The sequence below is a fragment of the Pan troglodytes genome, chromosome 1 (genome assembly GCF_028858775.2).
Source record: "Pan troglodytes isolate AG18354 chromosome 1, NHGRI_mPanTro3-v2.0_pri, whole genome shotgun sequence".
NCBI classification, from domain to species: domain Eukaryota; kingdom Metazoa; phylum Chordata; class Mammalia; order Primates; family Hominidae; genus Pan; species Pan troglodytes.
The window spans coordinates 172,417,873-172,432,032 of NC_072398.2; the positions used below are offsets into that span (position 1 = coordinate 172,417,873).

The 14,160-nt window shown below is 46.0% G+C and overlaps 1 protein-coding gene across 1 annotated transcript; it reads left to right on the plus strand.

Annotated features, from left to right (window-relative positions):
* The first annotated feature begins 5,370 nt into the window (after nucleotides 1-5,370).
* On the plus strand, nucleotides 5,371-7,400 carry TACSTD2 (tumor associated calcium signal transducer 2). Its single transcript, XM_513439.6, has one exon. It carries the CDS (start codon nucleotides 5,667-5,669, stop codon nucleotides 6,636-6,638), a length of 972 nt encoding a protein of 323 aa, XP_513439.3. The 5' UTR covers nucleotides 5,371-5,666; the 3' UTR covers nucleotides 6,639-7,400.
* Nucleotides 7,401-14,160: the final 6,760 nt, after the last annotated feature.

Sequence of the window (14,160 nt, forward strand, 5' to 3'; positions counted from 1 at the left end):
CACACGTATGTTTATTGCGGCATTATTCACAATAGCAAAGACTTGGAACCAACCCAAATGTCCAACAATGATAGACTGGATTAAGAAAATGTGGCACATATACACCATGGAATACTATGCAGCCATAAAAAATGATGAGTTCATGTCCTTTGTAGGGACATGGATGAAATTGGAAACCATCATTCTCAGTAAACTATCGCAAGAACAAAAAACCAAACACCGCATATTCTCACTCATAGGTGGGAATTGAACAATGAGAACACATGGACACAGGAAGGGGAACATCACACTCTGGGGACTGTTGTGGGGTGGGGGGAGGGGGGAGGGATAGCATTGGGAGATATACCTAATGCTAGATAACGAGTTAGTGGGTGCAGCACACCAGCATGGCACATGTATACGTATGTAACTAACCTGCACAATGTGCACATGTACCCTAAAACTTGAAGTATAATAAAAAAATAAAAAATAAATAAATAAATAAATAAAAAGAAAAAAAAAGAAAAGAAATTATTTAATCATTCTTCTTGAAACAAGAAATTCCTAAAAATATTTGTACAATTAAGGGAAGGAATGAAAAGTAAAAGAAAACCTGAGAAACATGAGATGAGTCTCTAAGCTCTTTCAACCCCTTGTTAATTCCATCTTTGTTAATTTCTATATACATTTGCAGTCAGGAGACCTGGTTTCTAGGCCTGGCCTCACCTTTTATAAGCATGTGACCATGGGCAAATTGTTCCCTTCCCCCAAGGCCTCTGTTTCCACATCTATAAAATAGGGATAATAATATCTTCCCTGCCTAACCCCCATAGGTGCTGCGGGGATCCCAGCAGATAATGGGGGAAAATATACTAAAGCACTATCTGCATCTAGATACTCTCCATATTGCTGCATCCTGGAGGTCAGGGGATGGTGGGGGCTCTCGGGCTGCTCTCCTGCCTAGCACTCAGCTCCCTGGACTTGATCTTCAGCAGTCCCCATAATCACTGGCCTTGTGAAGAACCCTTTAATGATCTTAAAGCATCTTCACATTCCTGAGATGGCTGATAATAATAGCTAAGATATTTTACTTAGCACATACCAAACATTATGTTGAGTATTTTATATTCTTTATCTGGAATCATTAAAATAATTCTCGATGGTAAGTGCTGTTTATTTTTAATTAATCAAAGTTTTATTTTTATGTTTTGTTTTTATATATCATACCCTTTAATATAAAATTCACATGCTGGTATTGGTCTTATACCAAGGAGAATCAGATTATCACCAAGAGTTTATCAAAGAGCACAAGAACAGCTGAAGTGTGAAGTACAATGGGGAAAAATGTGTTATTAATTATAAGGTGGGAAATCATTGTTTTCACAGGCATTGATGCAGTGTAGGCCCTGTTACCCCCATTTTACAGTTAAGGAAGCTGAGGCGCAGAGTGCTGAAACAACTTGCTGAGAAACACACAGCAGTGAGTGGTGTGAAGTCAAAACTTGAGCCTAAGTCTCACTGGATCCAAGGTCCATTTTCTTTCAACTACATTATACACTTGCTTATAGAATCTTTGGCTGCTCTTGGCGTCCTCAGATCATATCCTTCATCCTTGCAGGCACAAGGCTGACAAAAGTTAAGGATTGGACAAAAATGACAATAAGGGCATCGTTACCCAGTCTTCCTTGAAATTGGGTGTTTGGAGGGTGGGTTAGGGTAGGGACAGAGATTCATGGTTGGGGCAGGTGGTGAGGCTTAGACAAGGAAAGAAGTACTGAAATGGTCCACATGAACACTCCTAGGAGAATATATTGATATTGAAACATTCTGGGCACAACTCAGTGTTAATCCAATAAACATTACTTAGTGCCTAATATTCTGGTGCTGGGGCTACATACAGTGCTTATATGTGCTTCCCGCCCCTCATAAACACATGACAAGCCTGAAATGCTTGTGTTAAATATTTTTTAAATTAAAATAAAAAAATACAGGCTGGGTGTGGTGGGATTACGCCTGTAATGCCAGCACTTTGGAGGCCAAGGCGGGAGGATCACCTGAGGTCAGGAGTTTGAGACCACCCTGGCCAACACGGTGAAACCCCGTCTATACCAAAAATACAAAAATTAGCTGAGCATGGTGTTGAGCACCTGTAATCCCAGCTACTTGGGAGGCTGAGGCAGAATCACTTGAACCCAGGAGGTGGAGGTTTCAGTGAGCCGAGTTCATGCTACTGCACTCCAGCCTGGGTGACAAGAGCAAAACTCTGTCTCAACAATAAATAAATAAATAAATAAATAAATAAAATAAAAAGAGATAAAGCTAATACATGCTATTTTGCAGAACTTGGCAGAAAAAGGACGAAGGGAAAAGGGAGACTCACAGCTGAGACTGTGTTTACATAATAAACTCATTGTGGTCTTTGTGTGCTGTTGGGGAAAGCCTGGCAGAACCAGAGAATTTAAGCAAGTGGAGTCTGTGGGGGGAAGGGATTAGGAGGTCATCTTTGGCTTACTCTAACTTCCCCAGAAGATATTGAGGCTGGGCCCCTTCTATTCCTGTCCTCTCAGTACCTAACATAATTGGAAGAAGCAAAGGCTTGGAGGCCTCAGAGCACTAGCCCCAGTACCACCCATGTGGGGCTGTTCTAGCTTGGTAGTCAATGACACCATCACACAAATTCCTCAGCCCTGAGAACCCTCTCTCATCAGCTTTCCTCTTGCCAGCCTGGGACCTGATGGAATGGAAAATAGAGAACTCTGCTAGTTATAGAACATTGTGGCTACCTAGTTAATACCTGGAAAAGCAAGAAGAGGGTATACATATTTTAGAAATAAAAGTGAAATCTAATATTTTTACAGAGTCTTAGAGTTTACAAAGCTTTGGCATCTACCATCTCATCTCTTTGTATTTGATTCTCAGCATAATCTATGAAACAGGCTGTATTTTGCCCATTTGACAGACGGGAGGACAAAAGCCCAGAAAAGTTAATGTTGCCATCCTAGTATGTCTGAGATTAGGAACGAATAGAGAGGCATATCCCTGAGTGTAACAGGGAGGGCCTTATTAGGGAAGGCATCTTGGAGGTGACTCAAGAGCTGAGTAGAAAAACAGAATTATGCACTAAATAAAGAAAGGGAGACTCCAGGTAGGTGACTTTGCAAAGGCTTGAAAACATGGACTGCCGGAGAGGTTGGCAGGAGCACAATGATGATGATGATGATGACGACGACAACGATGATGACAAATGACAGCAGCTAACATCTATCCGTTGCTTACTATGTGCAGATACTGTTAGAACAGATACTCTTCAAAGCAGTTTATCTGCATTAACTATAAAACCTACCTTGTAAGGTAGGTACTTTTATTATCCCCATTTTACAGATGACAAAACTAAGGCACGGAGACGTAGCTTGCCTATAACATCATATAGGAATGATCTTAAGGGCTAATATAAGAAGCATGAATTTTATCTGGAGAGCCGAGAGCACCCCCTCACTCTACTTAACAGAGAGGAGGTGGGCACAGACTTCTGATTTAGAAAGTCTTCTTGGATGCAGGGTGGACCAAGGTCGGAGAGGGGAAAAGAAACTAGAACCTGATTCAGATATCTGTCCAAGGAAGACCTGAACAGAGACAGTGGAGATAGACAGCAGAGGACTATCCCACAATTCCTCATGTTTGTGGATAAGAAATTGTCCCTCACGCGGATCACGAGGTCAGGAGATCGAGACCACCCTGGCTAACACGGTGAAACCCCGTCTCTACTAAAAATACCAAAAAAATTATCCGGGCATGGTGGCAGGCGCTTGTAGTCCCAGCTACTCAGGAGGCTGAAGCAGGAGAATGGCGTGAACCCGGGAGGTGGAGCTTGCAGTGAGTTGAGATCATGCCACTGCACTCCAGCCTGGGTGACAGAGCGAGACTCCGTCTCAAAAAAAAAAAAAAAAGAAAAAGAAATTCGCCGGGCGTGGTGGCTCATGCCTGTAATCCCAGCACTTTGGGAGGCCGAGGTGGGCGGATCACCTGAGGTCAGGAGTTCGAGACCAGCCTGACCAACATGGAGAAACCCTGTTTCTACTAAAAATACAAAAAAAAAAAATTAGCCAGGCGTGATGGCGCATGCCTGTAATCCCAGCTACTCGGGAGGCTGAGGCGGGAGACTTGCTTGAACCTGGGCGGCGGAGGTTGTGGTGAGCCGAGATCACGCCATTGCACTCCAGCCTGGGCAACAAGAGCAAAACTCCGTCTCAAAAAAAAAAAAAGAAAAAAGAAATTGTCGCTCACACGTCTCTGCTTCCTCTGTCAAGGCAGAATATATTTCAATCTTCCTGCCTCAGGAATTGCGTGAAAATTAATGGGACAGAGGCCCAGCTGGCTTTCATCTGCTAAACAACACCCTTGCACGACTGGTGGTGCACATTAAATGCTGAACATATAAAATGTGCTTTGATGGAGGACCTGGGAATAATTATAGCTTGCTAATTATTGTTAATTTTACCACAGCTTTGAAACTCTAGACTTTCTCAATGACTCAAAAAGAGATTGCAACCCCTGTATGCCATGAAAGTAGCCACACAGTGGCAGACAAGCAATTTCTCACAGGCTCTATTCTTTCATTATTTACATGGTTCAGCTACTTACGTGGGATACAGGAAAAGAAAAGCAATGATTTGCTGTGTTAGAATCAAATTGTACAAAAAACTCTTTACAGTCTTGCTGGCTCTTTAAGAATTTGTTCCTGTTTGTCTCTTTATAGCCAGTGCACAAATAAATATTATGTGCGTGTGTGCCTGTGTGTGCGCGCTTGTGTGAGGTACAGAAAATTAGTGTTTAACAGAACTTTTAACCCTCTGGACACCAGGATACCTGTGTTTTACCCTTGATATAGTGAGTAACAGAACTGCTTCCCTAACTTCCCTTCAGATTCTGTGTCACTTCGTGTCCACAAACACTTTATTTAAGGTCTCATCACTCCTAGGCAGGGTGCCAAAGACCCCCTCTCAGAAATATGAGGAAGTTGATAGCAGTGTGACTTCAGGTCTTTAAGCCTCATCAGTATCAGCTATAAAATGGGTCTGATAGTCCCTACCTGTCAGGACTGGTGTTAGGATGAGATAATGTTTGTGAACTGTAAACTATATAAACGTGTGCTACTGTGAGAACTGGACAAAGAAGAGAGGGAGTGAGAGAAATTAAGGGAGGGCTGGGGCTGGGAAAGAACGAAAAGGGAGTCGCGTATAGAGGAGAGCGCGACAGTCGCGAGCCGCACTTTGCAATGAAACTCTTTAGACTTTCTGCCGGGAGAGCGGCCCGGACGCGCCAGGTCTGTAGCAGGAGGCCGCGCCGAGGGCGGGTCCCCAGAAGCCTACAGGTGAGTATCGGTTCTCCCCTTCCCGGCTTTCGGTCCGGAGGAGGCGGGAGCAGCTTCCCTGTTCTGATCCTATCGCGGGCGGCGCAGGGCCGGCTTGGCCTTCCGTGGGACGGGGAGGGGGGCGGGATGTGTCACCCAAATACAAGTGGGGACGGTCGGTGGTGGAACCAGCCGGGCAGGTCGGGTAGAGTATAAGAGCCGGAGGGAGCGGCCGGGCGGCAGACGCCTGCAGACCATCCCAGACGCCGGAGCCCGAGCCCCGCCGAGTCCCCGCGCCTCATCCGCCCGCGTCCGGTCCGCGTTCCTCCGCCCCACCATGGCTCGGGGCCCCGGCCTCGCGCCGCCACCGCTGCGGCTGCCGCTGCTGCTGCTGGTGCTGGCGGCGGTGACCGGCCACACGGCCGCGCAGGACAACTGCACGTGTCCCACCAACAAGATGACCGTGTGCAGCCCCGACGGCCCCGGCGGCCGCTGCCAGTGCCGCGCGCTGGGCTCGGGCATGGCGGTCGACTGCTCCACGCTGACCTCCAAGTGTCTGCTGCTCAAGGCGCGCATGAGCGCCCCCAAGAACGCCCGCACGCTGGTGCGGCCGAGTGAGCACGCGCTCGTGGACAACGATGGCCTCTACGACCCCGACTGCGACCCCGAGGGCCGCTTCAAGGCGCGCCAGTGCAACCAGACGTCGGTGTGCTGGTGCGTGAACTCGGTGGGCGTGCGCCGCACGGACAAGGGCGACCTGAGCCTACGCTGCGATGAGCTGGTGCGCACCCACCACATCCTCATTGACCTGCGCCACCGCCCCACCGCCGGCGCCTTCAACCACTCAGACCTGGACGCCGAGCTGAGGCGGCTCTTCCGCGAGCGCTATCGGCTGCACCCCAAGTTCGTGGCGGCCGTGCACTACGAGCAGCCCACCATCCAGATCGAGCTGCGGCAGAACACGTCGCAGAAGGCCGCCGGTGACGTGGATATCGGCGATGCCGCCTACTACTTCGAGAGGGACATCAAGGGCGAGTCTCTATTCCAGGGCCGCGGCGGCCTGGACTTGCGCGTGCGCGGAGAACCCCTGCAGGTGGAGCGCACGCTCATCTATTACCTGGACGAGATCCCCCCGAAGTTCTCCATGAAGCGCCTCACCGCCGGCCTCATCGCCGTCATCGTGGTGGTCGTGGTGGCCCTCGTCGCCGGCATGGCCGTCCTGGTGATCACCAACCGGAGAAAGTCGGGGAAGTACAAGAAGGTGGAGATCAAGGAACTGGGGGAGTTGAGAAAGGAACCGAGCTTGTAGGTACCCGGCGGGGCAGGGGATGGGGTGAGGTACCGGATTTCGGTATCGTCCCAGACCCAAGTGAGTCACGCTTCCTGATTCCTCGGCGCAAAGGAGACGTTTATCCTTTCAAATTCCTGCCTTCCCCCTCCCTTTTGCGCACACACCAGGTTTAACAGATCCTGGCCTCAGGGTCTCCTTTCTTTCTCACTTCTGTCTTGAAGAAAGCATTTCTAAAATGTATCCCCTTTCGGTCCAACAACAAGAAACCTAACTGGGGCAGTGAAGGAAGGGATGGCACAGCGTTATGTGTAAAAAACAAGTATCTGTATGACAACCCGGGATCGTTTGCAAGTAACTGAATCCATTGCGACATTGTGAAGGCTTAAATGAGTTTAGATGGGAAATAGCGTTGTTATCGCCTTGGGTTTAAATTATTTGATGAGTTCCACTTGTATCATGGCCTACCCGAGGAGAAGAGGAGTTTGTTAACTGGGCCTATGTAGTAGCCTCATTTACCATCGTTTGTATTACTGACCACATATGCTTGTCACTGGGAAAGAAGCTTGTTTCAGCTGCCTGAACGCAGTTTAGATGTCTTTGAGGACAGACGTTGCCCGGAAACTCAGTCTATTTATTCTTCAGCTTGCCCTTACTACCACTGATATTGGTAATGTTCTTTTTTGTAAAATGTTTGTACATATGTTGTCTTTGATAATGTTGCTGTAATTTTTTTTAATAAAACACGAATTTAATAAAATATGGGAAAGGCACAAACCAGAAGTTGGCATTTGTGAAAAGTCCCTCCAGATTTCTATCACTTTGGTCTCTAATTTCCCAAGACTTGTATTTTTTTTTTTATTTCAAATTATAACACTTTTTTTTTCCCCAGAAGTGGGTGTTTCATGTTGCTACTCTGGTGTGTCCTAAGATATCCTAACTGGCCAGTGTAAATGCTATTCTTTCTAAATAAGATTATTTGGAAACTTCTTTCAAACTGCAGGAGGGTGAGCTTGAGGGAGGAAGCTAAAACTAGCTGCTTTTATGAAAAGGAGTGCCAGTCTTTGGTCATCTCTAAACGAGGCTTATCACCAACGGAGACAGAAAACTCTAGTTCAAGAGCTGTATCTCCTTTGAATCCCAGCCCTACTTTGAAATAGGTGGTACTATTTCCATTTAGCCCTTGAGCAAATCACTTAATCTCAAAGCGTTGTGGCTCTAAGATTAAACGACTTTCCCACATAATTAGAGCCAGTCTGCAGTGGTCCCTACACTTTTGCTGGGTGTGCACAGGCTGTTTTCCTAAGACTTTTACTTATTACATATATTTTTTGAGATGGAGTCTTGCTCTGTTGTCCAGGCTGCAGGGCAGTGGAGTGAGCTCAGCTCACTGCAACCTCCACCTCCTGGGTTCAAGCGATTCTCCTATCTCAGCCTCCTGAGTAACTGGGATTACAGGTGCCCACCACTATGCCCAACTAATTTTTGCATTTTTAGTAGAGATGGAGTTTCACCGTGTTGGCCAGGCTGGTCTCGAACTCCTGCCCTCAGGTGATCCACCTGCCTCGGCCTCCCAAAGTGCTGGTATCATAGGTGTGAGCCACTGCACCCAGCGATTTTTACTATTAATGTGCTTTAAAGATATGTTTTACCTATTAGCTGTAAAAACTAGCCACTTGTCCCTCTTACACTTATCTCTTCCTTTTCACTCATTCACGTTCATTTATGTGTGTGGCTGTGGGGTACCCCACAAGTAAACAAGTTACTACAGTAACTGAGAAACTGATACAACACTAGGTGTGTACAAAGGAGGGACTGGTTGGTATATCACATATTCAGCAACAGCTAAGCTAGATCCAGGACTGCAGTTTCTTCCCCTGGAATCCATTTCATGCCCCTCCTCCCATCCTGTTTCTACAGTCTATGAGGACCTCCCAAGACTGAAACACCAGTAAGAACTGGGGAGAGATAGCTCTCAGCTACTGGCTTCTCAACTTAGGGCTGTGGCTGCTATGCGCTGGTGGACTGGATACTGTGGGATTGCCAGAGATCTCAAAGTCTGCTGCCACTCACCAAGGGAGAAACTCCCTCCAGGCTCCAAACTTCCTTCCAGGGTCAAATAAGACTTACCAAGGGGAGAGGGTGGATGTGAGCAGGCTCTCCTACAGTAGGAAGGGTGGCCCAAGTACCTGAAGTTAGAACTGGCTCTCTAACAATGAGAGTGAGACTCCCCACTCTAGGTCTCAATGGGTGCTTTCCACTTCTGAGTCACTGAAGTGCTTTGACGGAAGTGACCTTGGTGATCACCTGTGACCTAACCCCGCATTTCACACATGAAAAGAGCAAGTGAATTCTCAAGATTAATGTTTCTGTAGCACAGCTGGAACCAGAAAGCCTCATTGTTTCAAGAGTCACTTTTAAAAACTCACTTGTCTGCCTGGAAAATAAAGGATCCAGTGGGCAACTGAACAAAGCAGACTCCCTGAAAAAGCCCCTTACTCCATCAGAATGTTGCTTCTGGATGATATTTAGGTTTCTGCATTAATTCAGGACTGTGACTTCTTGCACTTTATAGCATTTATAATTTGCAAAGCGTTTTCACACATATAATCTTCTTTGAGCCATTGACTTACTGGAAGTAACCCAAATGTTGACAAACCTGAGGTCAAATCTTATTCCTTTGGGTCAGGAAGTCACTTACCTCCCCTGTTTCCTCATTAGTTAAATGAAACTATAAATCCCTCTCTCGCTATTATGAATATTAAATGAAGTAATTGATATGAGCGTCTGAAACAATCTGGTGCTTAGTGAAAGTTTCATGTACTTTAAATTGTTTAGATTACATCCATGTCACATGTCAGCAAACTGAGATTTGAAAGACATTGAGTAAACTCATGAACACACACCCTGCATATACCAAATATGGGGCTTGGGACTTTTGCCTTGTGTAGCTAAGATTTTTACTGTTAATGTGCTTTAAAGATGTGTTTTACCTATTAGCTGTAAAAACTAGCCACATGTCTCCATTATACTTATTTCCTCCTGTTCCTGCTGGGTACCCAGCAGGTTAAGATGCCTTTTTTTACTCACTTCTTCCAAGGAAGAGCCCCCTCATGCTTCTGTTCTGAAAATCAGCTTTCCTCTGCTGGGGTCAGGTCTTAAGAACCAGCTGTCTTCAGGGATTGAGCAGCTGCCTCCAAGATTCCACCCACCTCCCCACCAAAAACAAACAAACAAACAAACAAACAAACAAAAAAATACCTTACAGTTCACTGGTTCACTGCCGAGAGCTCAGACCTGGGGCTGCCCTTGGAAGGAATGTGAGGAGCAGGTGTGGCTTGCCCAGCAAGTTGCAGCCTGCCTTCTGAGCCTCCTGAGGACACTTGACTGATTTCCTTGTGTAGGTCACCAGGGCTTTATCCATTCTTACTGTTTCTTTTATTGAAGCATTTTTTTAAAGATCACCCATTCCTCCCTCTGCTTACAAATTTTTTGCTTACCATTTTCCAAGTGGAATCACAGAATGTTATGTCAGAGCTGGAAAAAGCTTAGAGAGTCATTTAGTTCAGCATTCTGATTCTATAGACGAAGACACTGAAGCTCACAGAGGAGAATGGATTTACCCAAGTCAGACAGAGAGGGGCAGAGCCACCCTAGAGCTCTAACACCCTGACTCTATCCTGTCTGGTGTTCCACTTGCCTCCCTGGTTAGTCTCCTGATGATGTATTTAGTAAATAGTCACTCTTGTTAGAACTAGAGGAAGGTCCCCCAAGTTCTTGGGGGAAAAATACTAGTAATGAGTGAGTATATCTGAAGGAGATATCTCTCCATAGACTTCTGCTATTAGAGGGGGCTAAAGCAACCTTGGAAGCCTCCTGTTTATATAAAACAAAGGACCCTTTGAGACCTGAGTAGATTTCCTTTACAATTACTAGCAGGTCGTGGTGGACATCTTCCAGTTGTAATTTCCCTCCTGGAACCATTCCCTGTCATTGCTAAATATCATTAGAGGTTTCATTATAGCCTTTTATAGTGAGCTCAAAGAAGGAATTGTTGGGAGGGATGGGGATGGATGGGGGGCTGGGCCCATTCACTATTAGGGAATTATACTGTAAACAGGGGGGTTGTGTCCCCTGGCACTGCAGCAAGCCATATGTCATCAATTTCAGTGGAAATTCTCAGGTTCATGATGTACAAGGAGGCCAAATTGATCTGGGTAAGAAGGGAAAGATAAATGATCCACAGTGATAGCCTGAACATGTTAACCAGCAGTTTATCAGCAGGCAGCTCAGCTTACCAAGGCATCTTGTCTCCTTGCAAGGAAAGGGATCTTGACTAGATAAGCATTAACTCCTTGGAATCCTTGTGCCCAGCTTTCTCCCATGCTGGATGTAGCTGATCTCTTAGGTGGCCTCAGCACTCTCCACTCCCTTGTTATCTGATACTGTTGGAGGAAATGTCCTGGCCACCCAAATATTTTTATGTGAAGCACATTGTCATATGCAATTGAAACAACATAATACAGAAGGTGGGAAAAGGTACTAAACTATGCCAGCAGATGAGTCTTCAAGTCCTTGTTCTTGCTTTCCAGCTGTATTATCTTGAATATGGCAGTTCACCTCCCTGAACCTCACATTTGCATTATAAAATGGGTCTAGTAATATCCACTCACTCTAGCTCATAGAGCTCCTGGCTCCTCATCTGACCTCAGTGGGACTGGGGTGATCTCGACTAAGCAGCCAGTTTGACCAGTGTTGGCTCTAGCTGGAGTGCAAAGGCCCCAGCGATTGTGAGCGGTTACCCTGAAGCAGGCACAAGTTGGACAGTCTGGGTCCTCAGAGATGCCTAGTGTTGGTCATTTATTTGTTCCCTCAAATATTTTTTGTCTTATTTGATGCCAGATATCATACTAGTTTGGGGAACATATGAATTGAACAGATATGGTTTCTCTGCTGCTCTTTTTTTTCTTACTTGGCATCCCCACAATGTTTTCAATGGGGGAAACACCCACATTGTGTGAACCTTGATGGGAGGCCTGATGGTCCTGTTCCCTGGCAGGTGGGATATGGGCATGTGACATGGCTCAGCCAATTGAACTCTCCTGCCTGGGCAGAGACCTAGAGGATATGAAGCCATAGATCAGGACAATTGAGAAATTTTCTCAGAACAGTACTGGCTTTGTCAAGAGCACAGCTGTTCCATGGGTGCCAGTGTCCAGTGGCAGCAGCGTTGGTAGAATATCCCAATTGGATTGCCCCACAGCTTGACGTTGGCCACATCCCCTGCTGCCTAGGCAACCTTAGGTCCTGTTCATTTTCTGGGTCTGATTCACCGGCCTTCCCACTGATTCTGTGAACTTAATCCAAATCCTCCAATAAATTCCTTTTATGCTTAAGTTTAGCCAGAATCCTTTTCTGTTGCTTACAGCCAAGAATCCTGACTGGTAGAGTCTCTGCCTTTAATGAACGTAAAGACTACAGCATAGAGAGTCATTAACAACACAATCATGTAACTAAGGGTGCAATTTAAAAATGAGATACGTGCTCTAAAGAAAAAAAAGCAAATATGAATGTTCTGACCTAGTCTTGGGGGAAGTCGGACCCTTAAGGAATTGATGCTTGATTTGAGATGTAAGGCATGAGCAGATGTTATTTATGCATGAAGAGAAGCATTTCAGTAAGGAAGAACAGCATGTGCAAAGGTCCTGAAGCAGGAGGAAGTGTGGATTATCTGAGGACCTGAGAGTAGACAAGAATGGGTGGATCGTGGGTAGCAAGAAGACTGGTGCTGCCTGTGACTGAGGAAGTGGGCTGGGAACAGACTATGGAAGGCCTTTCAAGCCTACTAAGTATTCTGACCTTTGTGCAAATGACACAAAGGGCACACCCCTTGTGCAGACACGGTAGAAAAATGCTTCCTATCTAGTTGGACTTAACCCTGCAGTGCCAAATTTGGCAAATGGCCTGGTAGGTGCCTTTGTGTGAAGAAATAAGGGTCCTCTACTTTCCTATTGACATAACTTCACCCCCTCCCCTGTCAACAGCATAGAGAAATCCTTGAAAAAACTATTTGTTTTAAAGCAGGGGTGACATAAGCAGATTCATGTTCTGAAAAGATCACTCTGGCTGGAGTGTGGAGAATAGACTGAAAAGGAACAAGAATAGAGGCAAGGAAACCATAAAAGACCAGTAATAGGAGTATTTCAGGTGAAAGGTAAAGGTAGCTTGGGAATGCTAGGTGCAGTGGCTCACGCCTGTAATCCCAGCACTTTGGGAGGCTGGGGCAGGTGGATCACTTGAGGTTGGGAGTTCGAAACCAGCCTGACCAACATGGAGAAACCCCGTCTCTACTAAAAATACAAAATTAGCCAGGCGTGGTGGCACATGCCTGTAATCCCAGCTACCTGGGAGGCTGAGGCAGGATAATCACTTGAACTTGGGAGGCAGGAGGTTGCAGTGAGCTGAGATCGTGCCATTGCACTCCAGCCTGGGCAACAAGAGCGAAACCCCATCTCAAAAAAAAAAAAAAAGCAGCTTGGATGAGGGTCAGGAATAGAAAATAGTGATGATGATGGGGAGAAGTGGATGTACTGAAGGGATATTTCAGATATAAAATCAACAGGACTTGGGGATGGATTTTACATGGGGATGGTGAGGACAAGGGAAGTGTTAAGAATGGTTGTAGCTTTTGGCTTTCATAACTGGTTGGTGGCACTATTTTCTGAGAAAGGGAACACAGGGATGGGAACATGTTTGGTGTGAGGGAAATGATGAGGACGGTTTTGGATAGTTGAGTTCAGGCTTTCATCCAGAAGCTGACTATAGCAGTCTGGTGTTGTATGGACTGGAGATGGGAATTTGGGAGGCACTGGTTTATAGGTAGTACTTAAAAGCCAGGGTTAGAAATTCAATTGTCTAGCAAAAGGTGATAGACTGAGAAGGGAAGAAAACTAGCACCATGCTTTAAAAGACTCCAGCACACCAGGACCAGAAAGATGAGAAAGCGTTGGCAAACGAAACCAAGAATGGTTAAAACCAGGGGTGGAGACTAAAAGACAAGCCCAGACTGCTACCAGGGGATAAAGGCCAAGTCAGAAGTCACGGGTGGCAGAGCAGTTTCTTCGCAGGGCGTGGAAGCATTGGTGGAAGCAAAGCCCCATACCAAGAGGAAGAAAGAGAGGGTTGGAGTAAACAAATTTGTGACACATTGTCACAAAGTGACAAATCTGTGAATGTGACATGGGAAACAGAAGTGATGAAAACTTGCTAGGTACAGCTTTACAAGTAACCAAGCTATTTGCTGGTCTGTGATCTTGGATCAAGTTACTTAACCTCCCTGTGCATTTTCCTCACTTGTAAAATGGGAACAATAATATACCCACCTCCTCATAGGGTTGCTGAGAGAAGTAAATACATTAATGCAGGTAAAGCACTTAGACTGGTGCCTGCACACAGTGAGCACTCCTAAATGTTAGCTATTGTTATGGTTATATGAAACTTGAACACGTGGTGTCCATTGCAAGCTCCATAAAGGAAGGAATTC

Excerpts from the sequence above, each read along its gene's own strand:
- TACSTD2 (XM_513439.6), top strand. The coding sequence starts at position 5,667 with ATGGCTCGGGGCCCCGGCCTCGCGCCGCCACCGCTGCGGCTGCCGCTG.